A 26,377-nucleotide genomic window follows, 5' to 3' on the forward strand; every position below is an offset into this window, starting at 1 on the left:
TAAAGTGAAAAGACAGGTATTTATAGACTTCTCTTCTAATCATTTAACATGGACAATATTAAGAATAAGGGATATATGAAATACCAAACTTCATTCTCATGATTGGGAAAAAAAAAAGAAAACAAAAAACAGAAAGCTTAGAAGTAACTGCTAAAAGACACAACTACATCAATCAGTGCACTGGAGAAGCATTTACTTCTTAACCTAAGTATTCCTAAGCCCTTGCAAAATCCAGACAAGCTGCAGAAACCAACACAAGAGAGCAAAGGTGGCACCAAAATCAGCACAAACTACTGCCTAGGACTTTTGTGGTTCATACTCAAAGTTCAGTCTGTGTTTAACATTTTTAAGTTCAGACATATCAAAACCTAGAAGTATTGAGGGTCTGTGATCTTCTCTTGCCTTCAAGCAAATATATCTTCTTGTTCCAAAAAACAAAGCCACAATAACTTTTTCCATCTTCAAAAATAAAGACAGCAACTCACCTTCTTTTCTGCTAGGATATGGTTTCTTTTGGAAATAATCTCTAAGAAACTGCTTTTTTTTTTCCTCAAAGGGGTAGTTTTTGCATTCAGTAGGATCTAATGCTAGGATCTGGAGTGAATCATTACTGGCCTCAAGTTCCTTAGTTGCACTTTCATTCCTTTGTCTCTTCAAAGTCACAGCACTTGTCCCTTCTTCTGGATCTGATGCTTCATTACCCAGTACACACAAGGGCCCTTTCCCATCCCTCTTCTGGTCTTCTGCACCCTGATGGCCATCTGGCCATTTTCTTTTGAAGGGACAGTTAGAATCTGTAACCTTTTCCTCACTGGCAAACTGCAGTTCACTCTTTTCAACAAAACTGGACTGAAATGGCAGGTCTGAGCTGTCTTTGGGTGCATGTGAACAATACAACAAATATAGAGTGATAGCCTCCACAGTCAAGATTCCAGGGTAGATCCCACCACAGTGGACACTCCTAAATGTGGGAGAATTGAGTATTGTACAGTCGGTGGGCATAATATGTTCTCTGTCCTTCAAGTGTAACATGTAGGCATTGGCTACCATAAATATTGTCAAACAGAGCGGGAAGGTCAGCTCTCCTTTTCTGAGCTGAGTTACAACATTAACCTGAGACCACATCTTAACATACAAGGGCACCAGCCATGTGGAATATGTGCCTGAGAGGATAGCCAGGTGGACCTCCTGTTCTCCAATCTCCTCTCTTGGCAGAGTGATGATGAAATCAAGATGTGGGAACAACAGGTTGCCATCAGCATCTAGGCTCAACAGGAAGCCCCAGTTAAGATAATCCAACAACAGCTTCATCCTCCCCAGGTGTTTAATTTTCAGGTGAGGAGACCTGAACAAATATGATCTGGTCTGCACTGCTTACCAGCCCCAGGGAGAAGGACAAGCTGGCTGGAGCACTGGAAATCGGCATACCCACACTGGGGGTAGGAATTGGGTGGACACCTGGGATGAAACAGTCATGACGGTAGAGCCCTGAGGAATAGGCAGAGTAACAGGCATGGGGTCGAGCATGTAAAGGGGCTTCCCATTGACCTGTGAGCCTGTTGGAAGCAGATTCCTGAAAACAGAGCCTGTCTTGAGGAACAGGGTGTTCTGTGAAGTGTCAGCTCTTACTAACTGGCTCACCGGCAGGATTCTGGTGCCAAAGACTGACTGAGCTGAAGCATACTGGGCCCAACAGATGGACCTGAGTTAACAGGCTGACCAAGCAGAGGAATACCAGTACTCACACCCTGGTTCACAAGGACATCTGAGACAACCACAGTTTGGGGGGGGGGCAGCAACCCATCTGATACCACTTGACCTGTAAGTAAAACCCTATCAGACATTGTCTGAGAAGAGGTAAGAACCTGTGAGGAGACTGTCTGACCTATATCGGGAACTGTGGACTGGACTGCTAGACCAGTGGAAAGAACCCCAGAAGCTGCACTCTGTGCAGGAATCACAGAAGCAGAGGTCATCTGACCCTCAGGAAGGCCTGCCAATGAGACCAGCTCACCCACAGAAATTGTTCCTGGTGGCATGGTCTGGAGAAACCCAGGGTTGTTTGAATAGCCAGAAGTCAGAGTACCAGGCCTGACCAGTCCACTTGTGGGCTCCACTGGCCTACGTGTAAGCTCCACTGATCTGACTGCAGGTCCTGCTGGTCCACTTGTAGACCCTATGGGCTGTGTGGGTGGTAAAATCCCAGGATGAATGGCTTGACTCACTGAGTGATTGCTCACTCCAACAGACTTATTCACAGGCCCAAGTGGCTGGCTCACAGATAGTGCAGGAGGGTCTACAGGCTTCTTAGGTGAAGCCTTGCCTGAGAAAACGTCAGTTGAGGGAGATGAAGGCCTCAGTGTGAGGTTCATCTGGCACACAGGTAGAGGGCCAAAAGCCACATGGAACTGGGGCACATACTTCTGACCTTGTCCATATTTTCCACAGGCACTTGAAACATTCTTAAATGTTCTGCCCTGCAATAAGAGAGCATTTGCATAATACACACCTCTCTGGCATGAGAACCCAGCCCTTACCTGCCTCCTTCAACCTCAGCTGGCCAGGTCTTCAGCCCTCCATTCCACTCCCCACCCCCAGCTCAGTCACACACTGCCATCACTGCTGCAGTCCTTCCGGGGATTTTAGTCACACACAGGCCTTGCATCACTGTCTTCCCCTGTGGCTTCATTTCACACCAGAGTCTCCAGCCACAGTCCTTCCCAGGCCTTGGGTCATACCTGGGCCTAGAGACACAGTCCTCCCCTGTCCTCCATCAGACACAGGCCTGCCATCACTGCCCTGCACAGTCGTTCCCTGTCCTCCTGTCACCCTAGAGCCACCATAGTCTTCTGCAGTCCTCCCGCAGCCCCCGGCCCCCGACACCACACAGACCTCCTCATTCCTCCCTGGTCCTTCAGTCACACACTGGATGACACAGTCCTCCACAGTTCTCCACGGCCTCAGATTGCACACAGCCCTGCACAGGCCTCCCCCAGCCTCCAGTCACAAAAAGCCCTTCACAGTCCTCCCCAGACCTCCATTCACACACAGCCCTCCACAGCCCTCCATAGTCGTCCCGTGGCTTCACATCACACACAGCCCTCCACAGTCCTCTCCTGTCCTCTGGTCACACATTGGCTGGATATCTCAGCCTTCCCCTGTGGCCTCCAGTCACAGTAGGTCCTCCTCCTTCCCTGCCTCCTCCAGTCTCACACCAGCCTGCTAGTGCCTGAGACCCCAAGAAATCACTTACACTGGGAGGCCCTCAGGCCTGCTACTTGGCACAGCTTACCACCCACAAGCCTTCCTGCAGGGGCTCTAGAAGACAGTGCCTGAAGACTCCTTCCAAACAGCATATATAGGAAGTGATGTTTCCTCATTTGCATATTCGCACCAGGCATGAAAAGTGCTTGAGGGTCCTCCCTGGCCTCCCCTTTTCCCGTTCCTCCTACTCTTCCTCCACGCACTGATCTCAGTGCCTGTCAGTGTTGTCCTGTTTCCTGTCATATCTCTTCAAGAGTGAGATACAGACCACATCCACATTTGTGGCTCCACATCCTGAGCCATACTAGGCACCCACTAAATGTCAATTAAAGACTGAAGGATGAAGGAAACAAAAGGCTACAGCATAAATGGTTTTTGTTTGATAAGGTTCTAGAAGGAGAAGATTGCATTAGTTACTTTGCTTAAGGATGTTCCATGCTAGGGTAAGAAATGGTATTGTCCCTGAGGACCCAATAGGGCCTGGTTGGGATGGCGGAGGAGCAGCAACATATCACTGCTGCTGCTACACCTTACAGAAGGATGACCTTTATGACAAAGGAGACTCAAAGAGCTCAGACTGAGTGTGGTAATACATGCCTGTGTCCGGACCCTCGGGAATTCACTGTGTTTCTAAAATGGGGTCCTGGTATGTGTGTTGGGAAAGAATGGATAGGACACAGAGACACAAGGAGGGAGCCTAAGTCTGTTTTCTGATCAAAGTCTCGTTTATTTGAAATTTTTACACAACTATATAAGAGAAGGTGGGAAAAATGGAAGGCTAATTTACTGCTGCAATAGAGAGCAAAAGTGTTTTATGGTTTGAGGAACCTCATGCAAGTTACCTCAAGAATGTTTCCTTAAGATATCTCAAGGATGTTCCAAGACTGATGAGCAGATGTTCTCACATAAATCTATCACCCATGACCTAGGGTCCTAGTGCAGCTCTTGGTAAATTTCCAATAAATGTGCATTGGCTCCACTAAATGGCTTTGGCTCACTAATTGGCTTTTGCTTCAGTAAATAGCTTTTGATGCCAGCATCTCCTCCCTTCTTAAACAATTTAAGAGTCTAGTAGGTAGGCTTTGACCTCATAAGGTCATTTGCAGATGGTTGCCCCTGACCATCATGGACTCTGTGGTGGAGTGATTGAGGAGGACAACTACTGGTAAAATAAGAATGGCCGTGAGAAGAAACAGAGACCAGGCAGTAATAATTCTTTTCAAGGTCTCAACTTTATTGAAACAGTTTAGGCTTTTTGTAGGTTTGGAGGATAGGGGGAAGCAGGGGTGGAGGGACCACCACAACTGGTGGGAAAATACCAGATGCTTCAGAGGGGAGGGGAAGTAGATCAGATAAGCCTGTTGGCAGTTGCAATAAGCCTGTCACAGGAACACATTGTGACTCTTCTCAGGGTTGTAATTCTGTGGGAAAGTACCTTGTGCACTTTCCCAGAGCAGACTCTCTTTGGGGCCTTCATATGACCCCCAACAGATGGTGGGCATTAAACAGAGGGGGAAGTATTGACCTGATCCTCCAAAGGCATTTTATAGCCTTTTTGGGTATCTTTTTGGGGAGGAGAAGTAGACCCCATCAACACCTGAGGGCATCCCCAGCAGATTGTGTTTAGGGGTAGTCAAACAGCAACCTCAATGCAATCAGGTTTGATTCTCTGGGGACTCAGAAACTGGCAATTGGGCCCTCCCCCTGCCCTACAACATCTTGTACCCCTTACAGATTCCCAAGCTACATCAGGCAAGCATTTATCTATGTTTTATGATTTTCTCATGAGAGCCAAATGCAGGCAGTCAAGACCCTTGAGATAAACTCTCAGCAGTTGCCCTGGGGCTCATCTAAGACTCTATCATCCAAACCAAGTCTGTGATAAGGAACTTGTAAGGGTTTAGATGCCAGAGAATTAATTTGCTGTTTTATAAAACTAGTTAAGTCTTTTAATGTCCCATGGGCCAATAGATATGAGGAGAAGGAAACCCCCAATGGGTCTCACAATTGAAGGAAGGAGATTGGTGATCCAGGGAGACATTGAAAACCAATTATGAAACCAACTTTCCTCTTGTTCTCTCTATCTCTTTCTCTCTTCTAAGCCTTCCCTAACCTTAGCCATGCTGTGCCTTACAATCCCAGTATAAAGCAGCACTCTTTCCTTCAGGGCAGCACAGAGTCCTCCTTGCTGGAAGACAAGCAAGTCTAGTCCTCTTCAATTTGTAGGACAACTTCAGACTATGAGAGGAGAGATTTCTCCAATTGGTAATGCCAATCTCCAATCTCTCAACATCCTTCTCACTTTTCTGGTGAAGGTCAGACTAATGCTTATTGGAGAGAATGAAAGAGGTCATACCTGTCCCAGCACCAGCAGCTAGGAGTCCAAGGAGGACATTTAGTGTAACAGCAATTATGGCCTCTATTTTTGTTCTGAGCAATGCATGGTCATTAATGGGTTACCCAAAACTGGCAAAATCTTCCCAAGAATAATTAATAAGTTATGTGGGGAACTAAAGGGACAATGACACAGAATGTCCTAGTATTGCTTTTGAGGTGAGGGGTGTGTATATACAGGAAGTAAGGCCATCACTGCTATTCAATTAGCTATTGTCTCCTGGGAGGATATAATTGATAAAGTGGCTTGACTGTGTAATGGTTCCATTACAAAGATGTCTGTATCTGAGGATTACTATTGCCTATGCATAACCCAAGGCCAGAAACAGAAGGAAGTGTCAATCTAGCCTCAACTTGTTGTGACCATCTGCATTTAGAATGGTCAGAGGAGTAGATTTCTTCAGCGACAGCAATGCCTTCATAAAAGTGAGGGGCAGCATCATAACAAAACCAACAGGACTCAGTAAGCTCAGGAATGTATGAGTCAGGGCTAAAAAGTTATGATTAACAATGTCTAAAATAATACAGCATGTATCAATCCCATCTTCAAATAAGGAGGGGAAAGGCTTACCAGCAAAGGAAGGAGTCGGGGAGGCAGGGACAGTTTCTTTAGGCCCTGTCTGTATGGGAAAATCTTTTTTCCTGGGTTCTATCTATGTGGGTGGGGAGAGGACAGGATTGGGTCCAATAGCTACAGGTGGAATACCTGATTCTTTTCTTAGGGTGAGGTAAATGATAACACCTGGACCATTCTTGGCACACCAGTAGTATAGGTGTAGGCCCCAAGTCAGGCCCCTATGCCAGAGAAGTGATTTTTGTTTTCCTTTAGAAGTGAAAGACAGCTCTAAGATAGGGACCTGGAACTGCTTCCAGCTCCAGCATAATCTTAGCCTGTCACTGGTATTTTTCAAATCATAATGTGATTTCCAGGAGTTAATATCAATCTTAGATATATTAGTTATCACAATGTAATCATCACTATTAAGGTGGCCCCAGCTTCCTGTGGCAATAACAACTGAGGGTTCACATCCCCAGGAGGCAAAGTAAAAGGCTCCAGCACCTCCACATTCTTTAATCCTTTTATACAGTCTGGGCAGGTATAAAGCCCATTTGCCTGTTCCCATTGCTAACAGGTGAAGAGTGACTCAGGGGCAAGAAAAGACATGTCAGGGTACCACTTGGTATCCAAAGTGACTTGTGATTGTGCATAATATACCTCACCATTTTCTCTAGAAACTTTCCAAGTATATTTATAGGGTTGTTGGACATTGGTCTTCTGCTCCATAATCACCTTCTGGCCTTGCATTATCACTCCCAGGAATATTATCCAAAGTGGTTTCATCTGTACAAAAAAAAAGTAGGATTACAGAAGGGCTGGCTACCCTGGATGTCTGGAGTCCATGGTTTATCTCAGACTAGTTTTATTTTTTTTCTGGTGTTTAGAGGAGTGCCATCTATTTGTAATATTAGCCTTCTGGCAGCCATCTGGCTGCTCCCTCCGTGGTGTCAATCAGGCAAACTGATCCTCAACACTGGATGTGTCTGGACCATTCCATTTGGATGTGAAGGGATCTTTCCACATGACTGTGGCATAATTTTTGTTTCAGGACTCCATACATGAAAAGCAGGTTATTTGCCATAGGCATGCAAGCTTATGAAATTAAGAACAAACAGTTCTTAATATTTCTTGGGGATGTGTTTAATTTGTAATTGATGGCAAAATTACTGAAAGGTTTTTCCAGAGTAAGCAGGACCTTTATGTGTTCTTAAAACCTTAATTTTGCCCAAAAATGAGATGCATTGTAAAACATGAGCTATAACATTTTTTGAGGCCTCTCCTGTATGTAAACTGGCAAAAATGAATCCACTGAAGATATCTACTGTTTCACTAAGATATTTAACATTGCCAAATTCAGGTAAGTGAGTAACATCCATTTGCCACATGTCATTTGGGAAGAGGCCTCTGGGATTAACACCCAAAAAGGGAGTGGGGAAGAGAGTGACACTGGGGGGACAGTGTTTGAAAATTTGGCATGCCTGCTCCCTGGTGATTTTAAAAAGCAGTCAAAACATACAGGAATTTAAATGATGCCTGGCACATTTTTTGTTTCTGGTCTGCTCAACAGGGTTTACTGAAATAGGGAATGCCAAACATGTGGAAGCATAGGCACATGAATTTCCCAAAGAGAGAAGAACTGGAAGGTCTGAGTGCTCTAGGAGGTGACCAAGATAAAAGTGTTGACTTCTAGAGTTCATTAACTCCTGGAACTTGAAAAAAAAGAGGAGCAACATATGTAGAAGGTCTAATATAGGGAACCCTTTCAAGAAGTGGAACAGAGTGGCCAATATAGGCAGACACTGTCAGTATATAGATGAAAAGGGAAATTTACTAAAATATGAAAAAAAATTAACTACTACAAAATGCTCTATAAGTGGTGCTGATTTAAAAGGAGATTGGATAGAATTGGTTTTTTCATTAATAGTATAGGCAGGTACCCCATTGTAGGACCCATCTGTAAACACTAAATATACCTCTGATATTGGTTGAGGGGAAGTAATTTTGGATAAGTTGAGAGTGTGGTTTTTTATAATTGAAGTAACTCATTATCAGATTAATGGTTATCAATTATCCCAGAAAAGGAAGAACAGACAATGGGCCAAATATCGGTAGTTTGCATCAGCCATTCTCACTGACCTTTAGAATAGGGCAGTATTATTTTATCACAAACTTTTCCAAAAAATTTACAGCTTTGTCTGTTTCCCACAAAGATGATTTCTGCAACCAAAGGAGTATTAGGGGCAAGAACCTTAGTGGGAGAGGTGGAGAGATTAGTCCACAACAGGGAATTATGTTGCAAAAACACCCCAGTGTTCTTATGGGATGAGGTACACAGGACAAAGAGAAGGGGTTCCTTAGAAGTAATAAAATGTACCTCGCAGATTGTGGATAGTTGTTTCCAAAACCTGAAGAGCCTCTGTCCCTTCTGGTGTTAAAGAGCAAAGGGAAGAAGGGATAGAGTCTCCCTTGAGAATATAAAAAAAGTTTAAGCTCCCTGTAGTGAGTTTAAGAAAAGGTCTTATCTGATTGATATTTCCTAGGATATTGTGAAAATCATTGAAAGTCTTAAATGGCTAGTTTTTATCTGGATATCTTGTGTAGTACTTTTTGACAATGGAGCTCAACTCCTAAATAAAAATACGGGTCTTTTAATTGAATTTTAGCTAGTGCAAGTTGTAAACCCTAATCTATTAATTTTTTTGAAAGTTTTTGACAAGAATGAAGCAACAGTGAGCCATCAGGTACAACTAAAAGGATATAATCCATATAACATACTTTAAAAATAGAAGGGCAAAAATTTCTAAAAGAATGAATAATTTGGGCTACACACTTTTGACACAGAGTGGGACTATTAGCCATGCCTTGGGGCAAAACTTTCCATTGGAAGCAAGGCATAGGCCCTTTGAAGTTTGTTACTGGCAGGCTTACAGAAAAGCACTTTTTACCCTGGGGATGCAGTGGGATGGTAAAAAAGCATTCTTTATGATCCATAACTGTCTTATCAAAGTCAGCAGGGATATCTACAGGAGTAGGCACTCCTAGTTGTAAAGCACCATGGTAAGCATATTTTCATTAACTTCTCTAAGGTCTTGCACTAACCTCCATTTGCCCGACTTTTTCTTAACAACAAAAATAGTTGTTTTTTTTTTTTGTTTTTTTTTGTTTTTTTCCAAGGAGGACTAGTAGGTTCAATGTGAGCAGTGGCAACCTGTTCCTGTACTAATGCCATACTTGCTGATAACTTTTCTGAGGCTAAAGGCCATTGGTCAACCCAAACAGCTTCAACACATTTCCAAGTGATATTGTCTGCATGAAGCTGAGGGATGCCAACAACCATTGGCTAATTTTGTCATGCCTAACCCTGCATGGTCATGTTTTCAATTACCTGGATAGGTTGTTTTATTCCCTGAGAATTTTTTCATAAGCCTTATCTGTGAAGGAAAGTCTTTTTTATTTTTAGCATTTGGTGGGTAAAAATTTCTTTTGGACTACCCATAATGACATTTAACTGGGAAAGAATATCCAAACACCAGAGATTAACTGTTAGGCCATGCACACACTGTATTTCATTCCTCATCTGTCCATGTGAGGAGTTTAGAACTTTGCTGGGGATTGGACTTTCAACCCATGACCCTGAGGTGGGTTAAGGAAGCTGAAAGGGGCAAGGAGGGAGGCCATTTATGTGTGTGTGTGTGTGTGTGTGTGTGTGTGTGTGTAATTATGGTGGCATCAGAGCTTTTTCCATCCAATTTTAAATTGACGAAGGATCAATCCTGAGTAATAGTCTGAATCCAGTAAGCATGGAAGGAACCAAAATTATTGCTGACTCTGGATTTGGCCTTGCATTCTATGGCAAAATGTCCTGGTTGTTTGCCCTTAAAGCAAGCTTTAGGGAGGGTGCCCTGAGTTAGTCCGTGGAATGCAGCTCCAACAGCTATGCCAATAGAATGAGCTGAGCTGAATGCCTGCACAGTACTTGATCTAAACAGAAATGTCTTTGGCTTCAGGGTATGGCCATAAGGCAGCTTGGCAGGGAGGGTTAGCATTTTGGAAAGAAGAGGTTTTATGAATTCACTCTCATTTTCTTGTGAGCCCAGAATCCATTCTGAAATGTCAGTAAGATGGCTGATGAAATTACTGTAGGGCTCCTCTGGTCCTTTGCTGGATTTCAGCTAGGGAGTTTGTTAGGGCTTCCTTAGAGGGAAGCTGTTCCAAAGACTTGAGTCCTGCAGTTTGTATTTGATAAAGAAGACCAGGAGGATACTTGACTTGTTGCTTATTGGTGTCATAGGGGTTATTAGCTCATAATTTTTGCAAGGTCCATTGTTTGAATCTCTGCCAAGCCACCACATTACACCATTTGGTTTCCTTACAAAATTCTTTAAAATCTGACTTCTAGAGGACAAAATCGCCCCCTGATAATAGAGCAGGAATCAAAAATTACCCATCATTGGCTGTCAGCCACTTTTCACTAGGAGTTTCATTTACTGACAGTGGGAAGGGAACAACTGGATCATATTGTGAAACTGCATTTTTAGTTCTTTTATATATCTAAGCCCAATGCGGCAATAGTGTTGTTCATATGTTCCATCCCACTACCCAGCTGAGGTGGCAGAAATTTCATTTTCATCTTCAGGGGCCCCTTCACGGGAGGTAAGATTCTCCTCCTCATCCTCTCCTTCAACTACAGGGCCTGAGGTGGACTGGACCTCATTGGCAGGGGGTTGGGCAGGAGAGTGTGCTCTGCTAGGAGTAACAGGAAAATCCTGCAGGGTATAAGGAACCTTGTTCTTGTCTTGGGAGGGAGAAAAGGAGCTTCAGTTAGGGGTTGGGTCAATTCAATGTCCAATTCCATCAGTTCTTCTTGTTTTATTTTTATATTTCTTTTAATTAATTACAATTCATTCACTTTGTATCCCCTCATAAGCCCCTCTCTCTTCCCCTCCCTAGCCTACCCTCTCACTCCCTTCTTCACACATGCCCTTCCCCAAGTCCACTGGCAGGGAAGTTCCTCCTCTTCTTCTCTCTTTAGTCTAACAGAGCTCATCAGGAGTGACTGCATTGTCATCTTTTGAGGCTTGGTAAGACTCCTCTCCCCTCAGGGGGAAGTGATCAAAGAGCAGGCCAATCAGATTATGTAAAATCAGTCCCTCTTCCCATGACTATGTAATCCACTTGGATACAAAACTGCCAGGAGCTACATCTATGCAGGGGTTCAAGGGTATCTCGATGCAGGTACTTGATTGGAGTATGAGTCTCTGGGAAGACATCTGTGTTCAAATATCTGGTTCTGTTGCTCTCCTTATGGAGTTATTGTCCTCTCCAGATCTTACTATTTCCCACTTCTTACATAAGATTCTATGAACACTCCCCATAGTTTGGCCATAAGTCTCAGCATCTGCTCTGATAGTCTGTAGAGAAGAGCCTTTCAGAGGCCATCTGTGGCTGCTTTCTTGCTTGTTTCCAGTTTTCTTCTTCTTTGGATGTCCTTCCTCTTTTGCTTTTCGGGATAGGGAGTTAGCATTTTAGTCAGGGTCCTCTCTCTTTTGTAGGTTCTTTAGATGTACAGATTTTAAAAGATTCTTCCTATATTACATATTTGATTGCATGAGTATAGACTGTGTGTGTCTTTCTGCTTCTGGAACAGCTCACTCAGGATGATTTCAGATCCCACCATTTACCTGCAAGTTTCATGATTTCCTTATTTTTCATTGTTGAGTAATACTCCATTGTGGAGTTGTACCACACATTCTGCATCCATTCCTCAGTCGAGGGGCAACTGGCCTGTTTCTAGCTTCTGGCTATTACAATGAAAGCTGCTAAAAACATTGTTGAGCAAATGTCCTTATGTGTAATTGAGCCTCTTTTGGATATATGCCTAGGAGTAGTATGGCTGGATTTTGAGGAATCACTATTCCTAGTTGTCTGAGAAAACGACAGACTCATTACCAGAGTGGTTGAACTAGATTACATTCCAATTAGCAGTGGAGGGTGGTCCTCCTTTCTCAACAACCTCTCCAGCATGTGTTGTCTATTGTTTCAATTTTTCATCTTGGCCATTCTGATAAGTGTAAGGTGAAATATCAGAGTCTTTTTAATTTGCATTTCTCTGATGGCTAATGACATTGAGCATTTCTTTAAGTGTTTCTCTGCCATTCTATATTCCTCTGCAGAGAATTCTCTGTTGAGCTCTGTTACCCAGTTTTTAATTGAATTACATGGTTTGCTTCTTTTCAGCTTCTTTATTTATTTATATATATATTGTATATTAATGCTCTGTCAGAAAACAGTTTAGTGAAGATTCTTTCCAAATCTGGAGGCAGTCACTTTGTTTTGATGACAGTGTCCTTTGATTTACAAAAGCTTTGAAGTTTCATGACATCCAGTTTATTGATTGTTCTTCTTAGAGCCTATGCTGTTGGTGTTCTTTTCAGGAAGTTCAAATCTCTATATGCCACAAAATTTGAAAATCTAAATGAAATGGACAATTTTCTTGATCAATTTCACTTAACCAAAACTGAAGCAAGACCAGGTAAATCAATTAAGTAATGATATATCCCCCCAAAACACAATTCTTTACAGACCTGGAATGATAAATTCTCAATGTCCTATGGAATAACAAAAAAAAACAGAATTGCTAAAACAATCCTCTACAATAACAGCTCTTCTGGAGCTATTTCCTTCCCTGATCTTAAGCTGTACTATAGAGCAACAGTAATAAGAAGTGCATGGTACTGGCATAGAAACAGAATGGTGGATCAAATGAACTGAACAAAAGAAGCAGAAATAAATCCACACACACACACTTATGGACACCTGATCTTTGACAAAGTTGCCAAAACCATACAATGGAAAAATATAGCATCTTCAAGAAATGGTGCTGGTCAAACTGGATATCTACATGTAGAAAAATGCAAATAGATCCATACTTATAAGACTACACAAAACTTAACTTCCAGTGGATCAAAGACCTCAACATAAAACCAGACACATTAAATCAATTGGAAAAAAGAGTTTGGGAGGCCACAGAACTCATTGGTACAGGAGACAACTTCCTGCAGTTCTTTATGACATGATAAATGCTCTCTTTTCTTTTGAAGCAGTTCCCCTGAGGGATTTGAACTCCTGACTGAGTTTAGTTTTAGTGTACTGAGCTGCATCCTCTATGTCACATTCAAAAGGTAAGGCTGGTGCACAGAAAGGAGGAACTTTAATATATGGAGTCCATAAAAAGGGGGCAGCTGCCAGAGCCAGGAAAGACAGAAGTTGATGCCAGTCTACATTACAATATCTGGCAACTTTTTCCTCAAGGGGAGTGGTCTTTTCAGGGAAAGTTAGGTCATTATGACTGTCCTGAGTCTACAAGTGAAGAGTTGTAAGGGAGGGGTAAAGGAAATGGGCTGCAGGCTGAACTAGGACTGCAGCCTCTGGTTCTGGCATAGGTATGGAGATAGGGAGGGAACTTGGGAATGTTGGGGTAGTGCAGCCTTGTCCCTACCTACTTCAAGGGATTTGGGACTGCCTCTAGAATCCTTTTTGAGGAACTTTTCAGTTTGAGAACCTACCTCAGCCAAGTGAGGTTGCGAATGTCTGACCTGAAGAATATCATTAATCAAATTCCAGTTATAAAATGTCTGGACAGGCACATTTTGTGGACCAGAATAATCATAAACTTTTTAAGACAATTTCCAGCTTTCTGCCAGAGTCTTACAATAATAGTGCCTTCTTGTGGAAACCAGGAGCAAATATTAGTAATTGAAACAAAGAAGCTAACTAAATCCTTTTTCTTAACCCTTACTGAAGTAGTCTGGTAATTGGAATTCTGCCTCTTGGCCTTGGCAGATGTGGGTCTTATCCATCATTCTATTTCTCAGAGACTGTCCTTGGCAGTCAGTCTCTGCAGGTGGGGTGCTCTGAGCTGAGAAGTAGATAGCAAGCTCCTTGCAACCTTGAGAAACAGACTGCAAACTTTTTGTAACATCGAGTGAGACCTCTCATGTTTTGGCTAAGTAAAATTGCCTGCCTGAGAAACTGCTTGCACACTTTTGCCTATGTTAAGTGTTAACCTGACACCCATTAAATCAGCATGTAGACTAGGTGTCCTTCTTTGGGTTGCCCTGTCTCTCTTTGTGTCCCAATGTCTCTCTCTGTGTCCAGCTTTATCTCAGGTGATATTTAGCTGACACTGCTGGCAGGTGACATCCAGGCTTTTTAAATGAAGAATGTATTTCATAGTTTTTTTTTTTTTACATGATGTATTGCAATAACTGAGGCTTTTGTTTAGTTGGCTCAAAGAGCATGGCTTCATTTTTAATTCTCAAAATTAATAAAATAAATACCAAGGTCTTTTGAACTTGCCCAAAGGTTTGAGAAACTGATTTAAGTTTCTTGTTAGACTGACCAAGGCTTATTGTTTTAAAATACCTGATAAATTTTAAAATGTATTGTAAAATGTATTGTAAAATTCTGATGGTCCAGGACCAAACTCAGAGGTGTTGAGTCAAATTGACTAATGTCTAAAAATATTAATATATGTCTAACAATATTAATTTCATCAGCCAGATTTGAAAATATCATGTTTGTCCACAAATAAACATATACACACATAGAGGCGTAGCAAAGGAACATAGAAATCCTCCATTGTCACCTTGGAGTAACTAGAATACTCAAATACCAGGGCTTGACCAGTTTGTACTGGACACAAGTACCATAAATTCCAGAAGGACTGGAACCCCTCATGGGTCCCTTCCACACACATAGATAGCAGAAGGAGCAGAGCACCCATGGCCTTCTCCACAGCTTCCAAATGGGAGAGCAGGCTCCATCAGCCCTTTTATCACACAAAATATGGTCTCAGGGACCCTTTCTCCTGGTGCCAAAAAAAAAGTAGAGCTTTTATAAGTCAAACTGCCTCATGTCTAAAAATAATATATGGCTAACAATATTAATATCATCAGCCAGATTTCTAAATATCATCTGTTTGTCCACAAATAAACATATACACACATAGAGGCATAGCAAAGGAACGTAGAAATCCTCCATTGTCACCTTGGAGTAACAAGAATACTCAAATACCAGGGCTTGACCAGCCTCTACAGGACACAAGTACCATAAATTCCAGAAGGACTGGACCCCCTCATGGGTCCCTTCCACACACATAGATACCAGAAGGAGCAGAGCACCCATGGCCTTCTCCACAGCTTCCAAATGGAGAGCTGGCTCCAGCAGCCCTATTATCACTCAAAATATGGACTCAGGGAACCTTTCTCCTGTTGCCAAAAAAAGTAGAGCTTTTATAAGCCCCTTCCCAGGGAATTTGAGGGTCCCTCATATTCCCTTGGCCAGATTGCAAACTCTCCATGTTTCTATGGACTTCAAGAGCAAACCAATACCAGAAACCAAAGTAGACAGCCAGCACACAAAAACAAAAAGCAGAGACAAAGAGAAAGAACAATGGTGGTACCTGCTTTTTAAACAATTACATATTTTTTAAAAACCTCTTTTTGTAATATTAAAACACAGCATGCTCTTTAGGAGTGAAATCATAAAGCACATTTATAATTTTAATAGTAAACCAACTTTAAAATTTACCAGTGCAAACAATACAATTTTATTATTGTTATTATTATTGAATATTATTATTATTATTATTATTATTATTTATTACTATAGTTTTTCTTTTAATTTTCTTTTAATTTTTGTAATTCTCTTAATAACTGAATTTGTTTCCTTTCCAATTGGACTTTCTTTTGAAGAACAGTAATATCTTCCTGCAGAGTTCCTGTATCTCCTGCACATTTGGCAGGGAAACCCATGGGGGGGAGGGGGCAGACAGAGGGCACAGGCCTCCAGTCTGAATTTTGAGACTTGGCAGTTTTTTAGTCTGACTCCCTTTCATCCTCACTATCTAGCTCTTAAATTATTTTCTGCTCTCAAATAACACAAATCTGTTTGAGCTCCTTTATGAACATTAAAGAACATTAGAAATACTATTTTTTTTTCCTCCCTGTTTGGCTGCTCCAATTTCTTTAAGCCATTCTTTAGCTTGTGAGATCAAAATTTTTCATTTTATCATTTTCATGCCTAGGATCCAACACATCTGTAATTAGATTCCACAGAGGAACATATTATAACAGGTACCATCTCAGGACCATTATTAGTGTAATACTCTTGCAATTGTTTCCCTATACTCTTGGTTTTTCCATATTTACATACCTTACACTGGGAAGGAGGGAGATACTTCACTTCAAATCTAAAGGGTATAAGGGCATTTCTCCCAATGTGAACTGTTTATTTTAACATTGATTTTAAAGTCCCATAAATAACTCACTGCTACTGCTCTGCCCAATGATTGAGCTGCCTGCCTACCTTATCTTCCTCGGTGTGATGGGCGGTATCATGAAGCACTGTTTTTACATACGCATCTGGAGCTCCAAAAACCAATGTTTCTCACTTTTGCCCCTCTTTTTCAAGGTCCCTTTTTGGGCACCAACTGACCCATCCCACAGGCTAGTTGAACAGGATCCACCTGAAAGAGGGAAATTGGGAGACAGAGATGTGAAGAATGGAGGCAAGACAGATTCCTGATCAAGTCTCAATTTACTAAACATGCAAACAACACTTTTTTTTTTTTTCAATGCAGTTTATTCAGGAACATTGAACAATCCTCAGACCCCGGGGAAAGCCAGCCCACAGCTTAAATAGCCTCTGGGTAGCCAACCCAGGCGTGCCACGTGGGCAACGCAGATAGGTCCACATACATGGAAGCAAGCCAGATCCTCGGCCTTACCCAAATGTGGAGTTGTTCCTGACAGAGAGCACTCACCATCGGGAAGGTCGAAGGCGGAACCCAGCTCCATCTTTAAGGCATAGCATTCCGCAGCTCTCTACAGTTCCCCCTTTTTGTTTTAGACGCATCAGGCAAGAGTACAGGTCTGATCTCTGATATTAGAAATAAATTGGGACTTTGTACAGATGTTCATTTAGGTGTCATCCACCCAAAGAGCATCGGACCCGTCCGATACCTTTTTCTCAGAGTCGGGACCTGGGGCATCAACCCGCATGCAATCAGACATGCTCTTCTCTGGGTCCAAAGCGGCTGATCCTGAGTGCAGTGCTTAGCCTCGCATCCTGAGTGTATCATTTTAGCTTTTTATGGTATCCAACCATGCTTGGGGAGAATGTCTTGCTTCAATGGCTGTAAAGGCCTGAATGATCATGGCTGCATCACACTGTTGTGAGACTCTAATCTTGCATATATACCACAGGCAAACCAAGGAGACCAACACCAGAAGGCCTGCTAACACTCCCATGCCCGCCCATTCCTTCAGATGATTCATGGCTGCAGCAATCCATGTTGATAATCCTGTGGGTACTCCTGCGTCCACTCCGGTAGAATTTACTGTGACAATGGCCACTCTCAGCTGCTCCATCGTAGTATCGAATTCTCCAGTCCAATTACCTAAAATATAGCTTGACAATTGTTTAGACAGATTTGCAGCGCAGGAAAAATTCTCATGTTGTATGCTAGTGACACAAAGTCCAGCATACTTTCATTGACAACCAGGTTGAGCGATTTGCCATAGGGTATCAATTTGCTCCTGCAAGAGGTCAATCCTCTGATTGAACACCATCAAGCTTCCTTTTAGTTGCGCATTAATTCCTTTATGTACAACTAAGGCATGAGCTACATTGGCTAAATGATTATTCAGGGTCTGAGCAGTCTGCCCAGTATGACTCATGGCTAATGCCCTGGTGGTAGCTCCAACAGCCGTCAATGAGATGGTAGTAACAATGGTGGCTGTAGTTCCAAGATCCCTTTTCTGTCTGAAGAGAGTCATAGCGTGAGGGGCATCAATGGGCATAGGCACCTAGTGAGGCATGCGAGTAACCAGGGCATACCTAACTTTACTAGCATTGGGGCTTAAAAAAAACCAAGTATCATTACCACAATTACTTGGCTCTATCTGGCTAATAATGAATAAAAATGGGGGATATAGACAAACAGGTGTGGGCTTATAGGAAATATTATGAGAAGCCTTAACCCCTCGTTGGAACATCCTGCGTCAGTTCTAGAATTAGTGGTGCTGGTGTCCGAGGTCTGAGTAGGTTCAGGAGACCATTGCCCCCAGGGGCGACACATGTTTCCCTGCAGTCCATGCTGACTACCACCTCAAATCTCACTGTCCTTGTGCCAACCCAGCAAGCCATTGAGGACATGGACCAGAAAGAGAAACCCTTCTGGTTGTCACAGAACAATAATCCAGCCCTGATAAGGTGGGTGTCATTCATCTTATCTTCCATGCTGTATGCTTGTTGTCAGGGTGAATATTCCTTAATCTGATGCAGAAAAGGGACAAGATCCCTCACCAGGATGGCACAAGCAACCTTTCCTTGAGTCAGGACAATTTATCTGTTAACAGCTGACTCTCAACCAGTGGTTCTCAACCTTCCAAATGTAGCACCCCTTTAATATAGTTTCTCAAGTTGTGGTGACCTGAACCATAAAATTATTTTCATAGCCATGTCATAACTGAAAATTTCCCAGTGTTATGAATTGTCATGTAAATCTGATAGGCTAGGTATCTGATATGGGACCCCCAAAGGTTTTACAACCCACATTTGAAGAACCACTAGTAAACCAAGCAATGTGCTTTCTATAAAGCTAAGTTAATCCATGGAACACCTTTGAGATGGTTGTTACACTTTTTTTTTCTCTCTCTCTCTCTCTTTTTTTTTTTTTTTGTTCTTCTCAATGCAGTTTATTCAGGATCCTTGAACAATTTTCTGACTCTGGAGAAAGCCAGCCCACAGCTTAAATAGCCTCTGGGTAGCCAACCCCAGCATGCCTTGTGGGCAATGCAGATAGGTCCACATACATGGAAGCAAGCCAGATCCTCAGCCTTATCCATATATGGAGTTGTTTGTGACAGAGAGCACTCACCATCAGGAAGGTTGAAGGCAGAAACCAGCTCCATCTTTAAGGCTTGGCATTATGCAGCTCTCTACAGTTCCCCCTTTTTGTTTTAGATGCATCAGGCAAGAGTAGAGGTCTGATCTCTGATATAAGAAATAAATTGGGACTTTGTACCAATGTTCATTTAGGTGTCATCCACAGAAAGAGCATCAGACCCATCTGATACCTTTTTCTTAGAGGCGGGACCTGGTGCATCAACCCGCATGCAATCAGACATGCTCTTCTCTGGGTCAAAAGCAGCTGTCCATGAGTGCAGTGCTTACCTTGCATCCTGAGCATAGGTTGTTACACTTTTCATAGATGTGAAAAGTGAAGCACAAGTGGTTAAAGAATAATTCCAGCTAAGGTTCATCACTGCAAAAGTGAGTGTGAAGTCTGCATACGGGAGAACATGAAATTTGAATGTCATAATTTGACTTCAGAGCTGATTTTCCTGTTGCATTTATCCCTGGGACAGGGATTTATTTTTTATTGTGACCCTTATGACTAGGTGCTGTAGATACCACACAGTCCCAGGCACTTACAGAGTGGTGGATCTGCAGACCCTGTCATCCTTGCACATGCTAGCAACATCATTGCTGGGAATCTTCCTTCACCTGGACAAGGCAGATGGGGTAAGAACACTGTGATCTAGCTCTTTGGGAAATGGTACCTTTCTGAATTATTTTGATGCAAATTTCCATTTATGTACACAGAGAGAATAGATGCCTGTGTGAACATCTCCCAGTTACAACAATGATCACACATATACACATTTTGAAGAGGAGAAATAGAGAGGAAAACAATGAAAACAACAACAAAAAACTACTAGGCTACAGCAATATATTCATTAATTGTCTACCCAGGAAATTAACCAAGTGTCTGACAAAAGCAACTTAAGGGTTTATTCTGGCTCAGAGTTTGAAGAAACAGTCTAAAATCAAGGGGAAGTTAGCATGGCAAGAGCGGAAAGTAGATGCTCACATTGCCCACAGTTAGAGGGTTTAAAAGGGAGGGAGCTCAGCTAGCTTTCTACCTTCTGTGAAGTTCAGGGCTCCAGCCCAGGAACTGATATTCCTGAGATTTAAGGTCCTTCTTCCTATTTCCTTGTGCATATGCCTTGGGACTTGTTCCATGGTTAGTATAGAGCTCATTTTGACTTGCTTTTACAAAAAGGAAAATCACTTTTATCCACTGGAGTGTCACTGTGTATATTAACCATACTCCAGGGCTCCCCTCATGACTGGGAGTTTATAGTCAGCGCAAAACAAATCCCATGGTTTTATTTCAGGTTTTCTGTTTTTTTTTTTTGTTTTGTTTTGTTTTGTTTTGTTTTTTTGTTTTCTCTTTATTTTTTTTGTCTTACTGCCTTTTTGTTTGTTTTGATTTTTATTTGTGTGTGTCTGTGTATTTAAGAGTGTAAGAACATAATGTTGTGTGGGGAAGAAAGGGGGGAGGATCTGGGAGTTGTCAAGGGAACAGGAAAACATGAACAAAACATATTGTATGTAGCTATAGAGAAGGCTCAGTATTTAAGAGCACTGGCTGCTCTTCCAGATTTCAATTCTCAGCAACCACATGGTGGTTCCCAGCTGTCTGTAGTGCAATCTAACTCCCTCTCTGGTGGGCCTGAAAGCAAATCACTCCTATGCATAAAATAAAGGAATCTTTAAAATATATATTATATGAAAAAAGAATAAGAAAAAAAGGAAAAAGAAAAAGGATTAGCTCTCTGAAGCAGTAATCCAAAATGCAGACTAGCAAGCTCCTCCAGACATGACCTGGAAAGGGTGAACATATTCAATTCCACACACTTCATTCTGGTGTGTAGTGACACAGACCTCCCAGTGGATCCATCACCAGGAACATGATGTCATGTAAGTTAGCTAAACTACAAGCCTATAGTGAGTGCCAACTCTGCAGACACAGGTATCTTGGTGACAGAGCAAGGGTATTGTCCACAGAAGTGTAGAGCTCCAGAGAACCTGGTTGTCACTTTCCAGTTTCCTATAGTCTGTCAAGGACTCCCATGCCACTTCAAGGGGTAAGTCTGGCTTCATAACTATGATTAGTTGGGTGTTAGAGTCTTTCCATGAGTAGACAAGGTACAAATATGCGAGGTTTCTAGCAAGCAACTACTGTCACAATGACTCCTTAGGCAGCAATGGCTCAGAGCATCCCAGCTTCCCCTTCAGCCTATGAGCACTGGGAAAAGAATCTAGTGAGCTGAGCCTACACAGCAGGGACATGTAATAGCCTACATGTGCTTTCATGGATATCTTACAAATCTTTGGAAATTCCAGGGACACTCATGTTATTTTCTGAATTGTTTAAATACAAATTTGGAGTACAATAGGGCATTGTGAAAAAAGACTTTAACCTCAGCCCCAGAGAAAACCAGGCAAGTGGATCTCTGTGAGCACTTGTGTGGAGTCCCACATGTAATCTCCAGAACTCCTATGTAAATCAAACAAATAGCTGGAACAGAGGATTTGAACATTTTCATTCCAGGAAGAAATAAAGGATGAGGTTGACAGAGAGCCTAATTTTCCTTATTAGACCACCGCATAGTGTATAAAATTACACTGAAACACTACACTGCACAGAAGAGGTAATTATCCTTATTAATTTTCTTAATTTATAGCATGACTTTGTGTACTCATATAATGTGCTTTGTAAATTCATTGGCATTTCAAAACTTCAATTTTCTTCTAAACATTAACATCTACCCTGGCATGGTACAAGTTGTACAAATCCCAAAATAAATCCATCAAGATCCTGGCCTACAGAAGATAACCATCAAACACAAGTGTTTCCCATTTTAACAAAAGAAGATGTGACAGATGACATCTCATACCACAGCCTTTGTACATGGAACTCCTGCAGGTTTAAGCAAATGTCCTTCCTCTGTAAGACCACAAAAAAAGTTGCAAACAGATGTCCTAGTAAGGAAAATAGAAACCAAAAAAAAAAAAGAAAAAATGGAGCTCAGTTTCTCTTGAACAGTAAGTAGATAGTCACTGTCTCTATTAGTTTGCAGAGATCTCTATAAAAAGTACCATAAATGAGGGGGCTCTAACAAGAGTTGATATCCTCATAGTGCTGAAGGCCTCTGGCAGGCCAAGATAGGTATTGGCAAGAATTGATTCCCTGGGAGGTTAGTGAAGGACTGAGATGTTCCAGGCTGCCTCCTTGGCTTATTGATTTCCATGTTCCTGACCTAAAGGAATCTCGTCAGAATAGTGCTTTGTGTGAATTCCCTCTACATTTCTTTTTAATAAACACAAAGAGACTGTGTAAATAGAAAATTTATTCAATTGTTTCAATTGTTGTAGAGAAGGCTCATTTCTTCCTTCTGCTAACCTAGACATGAAAGGCTGTCAACCTCTGAGACTTACTGATTAATATGCTCCACCTTTCTTATTCTTTCTGATCTCTGGGCTGGGTGGTTCAACTCAACTGTTCTGGCTCAAACTCCTCTCTCAGCTGACTGATTCAATCTGCCTTCTCTCTCAGCCCCTGAATTGCTCTGCTTGACCTCAAACTAACTACAGCAATCTGCTTAATCTTCTCATTATCTGGCTCATTCCTTCTTCACCTCAGTCTAGCTTGTTCTCTCTCTGAAAACTAACTATCACTGTCCCAGGAAAACTGGCTCCTGTGATCTCTCTCTTTCCTCTCTCTTCTTTCTCTCTCTCTCTCTCTCTCTCTCTCTCTCTCTCTCTCTCACTCTCTCTTTCTCTAAGGAACTTACCTTTCCTCTCTTCTCATGAGAGTTGGGCGTATCCTCTTCTAATCATCAATGTTTCTGTCACTCAATTAGACATCATTTTCAAAAGTGGGTGGTTTTTTTTTTTTTCTACAAACTACCATTCCTTTCATTGTTTGGGATTAAACAATGAATGTATCACCACACCTGGACGTAAGTTTTTCTTTATTTGCTACTTGGCCTTCAACACAGATCTCCTTGCCTCTGTCTCTTGGAATAAAGATGCTTTTTGTATTCGAGCCGAGGTGGTGTTTGGATATGATCTCTTGCCAGAGAAGTCATGTTTTGAATGAAAATTTCTCTACAAGTGTGGAAAAGACTGACAGTCAGAGAATACGCTTCATGTAGAATATGATTGTCTACCGGTTTGTGATGTCTAATGGGTCACAATTTAAAGTATTTAATGGCTCAAAGCTACATGGATAGAGATGCACAAAAGGCAGAAAACCCAGAGGTAATACAAAATCAAGTGCACTCACTTTCCCATTGAGTTTGTACTTGCAAAATATCACAATTGAGGGGCATCCATTGTGGACTGTGACAATAAAGCAACAAATGGAGTGATACACATCATCAACAAGGTAAAGATGCTCCCTCCCACCTGGCAGAGTTGCTTCCCCTGTTTGATGTCGTCCTTTAGAGTGCATTTTGATCAAATACAAAATGCTTAGCCTTAATATCAAATGAGGCTCACTGTGCTTCACGCTCTTTCCTAGAATCTCATGATGCTCTCTCCATTCAATCAGACACTGCTCTCTAATTCACCACACCTGTCTGGCAGCAGGGCCTCCGATTCATGTTGCCTCCTGCATATTCTCTCTCTTGTACATGGAAACATCTTAAGAGGCACAAATCTAAAATCAAGAATAAGAGAGAAAGACATTGGTTATCATTATTCACTCCCCTCCCTATGCTAAGATATCCTAAGAAAGAAGCAGAATATTAAAATCTAATGGAAAGAAAACTAGGAAAACTCCCATAAGATTTTCACTTTTCACCTGAGTCCCAATTCAAAAGTACTCATACGCATGAAAAAGAAAAAAAAAAAAAAAAAAAAAAAAAAAAACAACTGGAAAATGGGTTGTCAGCTAACTCATGAGTTCTAGTTACTATGTTAGGATCTTCGTTTTAGAAGAAATTTCCTGCACACAGGAAACATTCAGGAGCTGTAAGTCTAAGGAGAGAATTATTTCCTTGTATTTCCATAAATTGTTCTCATTTGGCATTTATATCCTCAATTTTTAGAAACCATAACTGGACAATTTCTGTTCAAAAGAGTGCATGTTTGGAGATCTCCATGATTTTCAAAGTACTTCCAATCCTCCTGCATTATCCAGACACTTTTCTCACAACAGTGTTAAGCAACAGATTTAACTTTTATGGGAAATTATGATTTCATATGCTGCCAAGTGACAGTGCTTACCACAGTTTTCTCTCTAGTCTTGCTTTCAAGAGTACTAAAATGCCTATAAAATATAATTAAAAGCACAAAAATTGGACTGTGGAGATTGCTCAGTAGGTAAATTGCTTGTCACGCTGAATTTAGACTGAATTCAGAGCTGAATTCAGACTGTTGGTGTCCACATAAAAAGCTGGTTACAGTTTCCTGGATCTGTAACCCCAGAACAGGGGAGAAGAAACAAAATGATATTTAGCCAGCCAGTCTAGATGAAATACTGAACTCCAGGCTCAGTGTACACAAAATACACACACTCACATCTTCTCCCTTCTTACATACTTTGAAAAGACAGAGCTTCCTTGGTAAGATGGCACCTCAACCCTCCTCTTACTCTGAGCTTATCGCCATGGAATAGAGAGTCCCAACACGTCAGTGTCCTTCCCACACAGTCCATGTCTACAAAGTTTGTTAAAATGATAGAGTCTGAGTACTTCACTAGCTGAATAATCTTCTGGAAGTCATCTAATACCTCCAAGCTTCATTTATCTTTCTTAGTGAAGATTAAATAACAACCTCTACTTCAAGGCTTGCCAGTAAAGGGCCTTCAATAAATGCTGGCTTGATTCCCTTCTTGCTTTGAAATCCCATGGGAAATTCTGTTTAGAATGTACTTGGCACTGACCACTATCCATGTTATACATGATGCCTGTTTCCTGCTATTCTTTAGTGACTCTGTCCTGGAGGTTTCAGAACAAACTCCTTGCCCTAGGTATGATAATTGGAACTTCTGAACATCCATTAGATTCCACATATCACACCCTCACCTGTTATTCCTTGTGTTTCTTATAATGCTAAAATGTGAGTGAGGGCTATATCATCCTCCTGTCACACATGAGGCAACACTCAAAAAAAGTCAGTGGACTAAGTTCATGATTGTTATTTTCTTAGCCCCTGGACAGTACTGCTCCCTCATGAACTCTTCTGTCAACAGGGATCATGCCTCCATGGTTAGGATCATTATGTAGAGGTATGTGGGCTGTGTGCTGCATAAAGACACTTGGACAAAGGGTGAGTGGAGGTGAAGTCCAGTCCACAGTACTTGGCTTGCTTTGTACCCATCAGGAGTTAAAAACTTGAAAAGTAGAGGTAGCTTTTTCAAACTACAGGCCTACATAAATGTGCATTTTGTTGTGACATGAATATTAAGCGTTCAAGTTCTAGCAGACCATCTCCTCACAGCTCTCCTACCTGTGATGCCTATGGAACCTGAAGTTTCCCAACCCACCCAGCTTCACATATGTTTTACTGTTAAGGAACTTGCAGGTCTAGCTTTTAGGTTGTATTATAACTACAATTTCTATTACTATGATGAAACACCATAATCAAAGAGCCACTTAGGGAGGAAAAGCCTTATTTAGCATAAGCTTCAATATCCCTGTTCATCTAATCAAAGGAAGCCATAACAGGAAATCTGAAAGAGAGTGAGAACCTGAACAAACACAGGAGCTGATGCAGAGGCCATGGAGGGTTGCTGCTTTCTGTCTTGCTTCATATGGCTTGCACAGTCTGCTACCATATATAACTAAGAGCCACCAGCCCAGAGATGTCACAAACACACATGGACTGAGCTCTGCCCCATCCATCACTAAATTAGAAAATGCCCCAAAGGCAGTACTACACCCTGATCTTATGGAGGCAATTCCTTAATTGAGAGGAGGCACCTCCTCACGTGACTTTAGCTTGTCAAGTTGAGATAAAATAGCTACCACAGTTAGGACAAGGTTTATTCAGGACACACACAGGCCCACCTTATCAGCCACTTCTATGGATGCCCAAATGGTACATATGAGCAAATGAGGACTTTTATGTGGATGGAAACTATTAGTACATCATAGTCCCTTGCTTCTGCAGCTCCTTGGTCTGGCCACAGGAAAGAGGAAAGGGTAATCTTTTAGCAGGAAACCATCTTTCCTAACTCTGACAGGATATAAAAATGTAGGGTAGGGACACTGTAGCTGTTTTGTACCAGAAGAGAGT

General features: G+C 41.9%; 1 protein-coding gene across 1 annotated transcript in view; it reads right to left on the bottom strand.

Moving 5' to 3' along the window:
• Window positions 1–327: 327 nt before the first annotated feature.
• LOC110543657 (activity-dependent neuroprotector homeobox protein 2-like) overlaps window positions 328–26,377 on the bottom strand; it is a gene marked incomplete at its 3' end in the record, with an annotated part of 154,581 nt that continues 128,531 nt past the window's right edge. Inside the window, 1 exon segment of the mRNA XM_060376839.1 lies at window positions 328–1,095. Within this exon segment, the coding sequence (XP_060232822.1) occupies window positions 328–1,095 (768 nt within the window).

Source organism: Meriones unguiculatus (assembly GCF_030254825.1).
Source record: "Meriones unguiculatus strain TT.TT164.6M chromosome Y unlocalized genomic scaffold, Bangor_MerUng_6.1 ChrY_unordered_Scaffold_32, whole genome shotgun sequence".
NCBI classification, from domain to species: Eukaryota; Metazoa; Chordata; class Mammalia; order Rodentia; family Muridae; genus Meriones; species Meriones unguiculatus.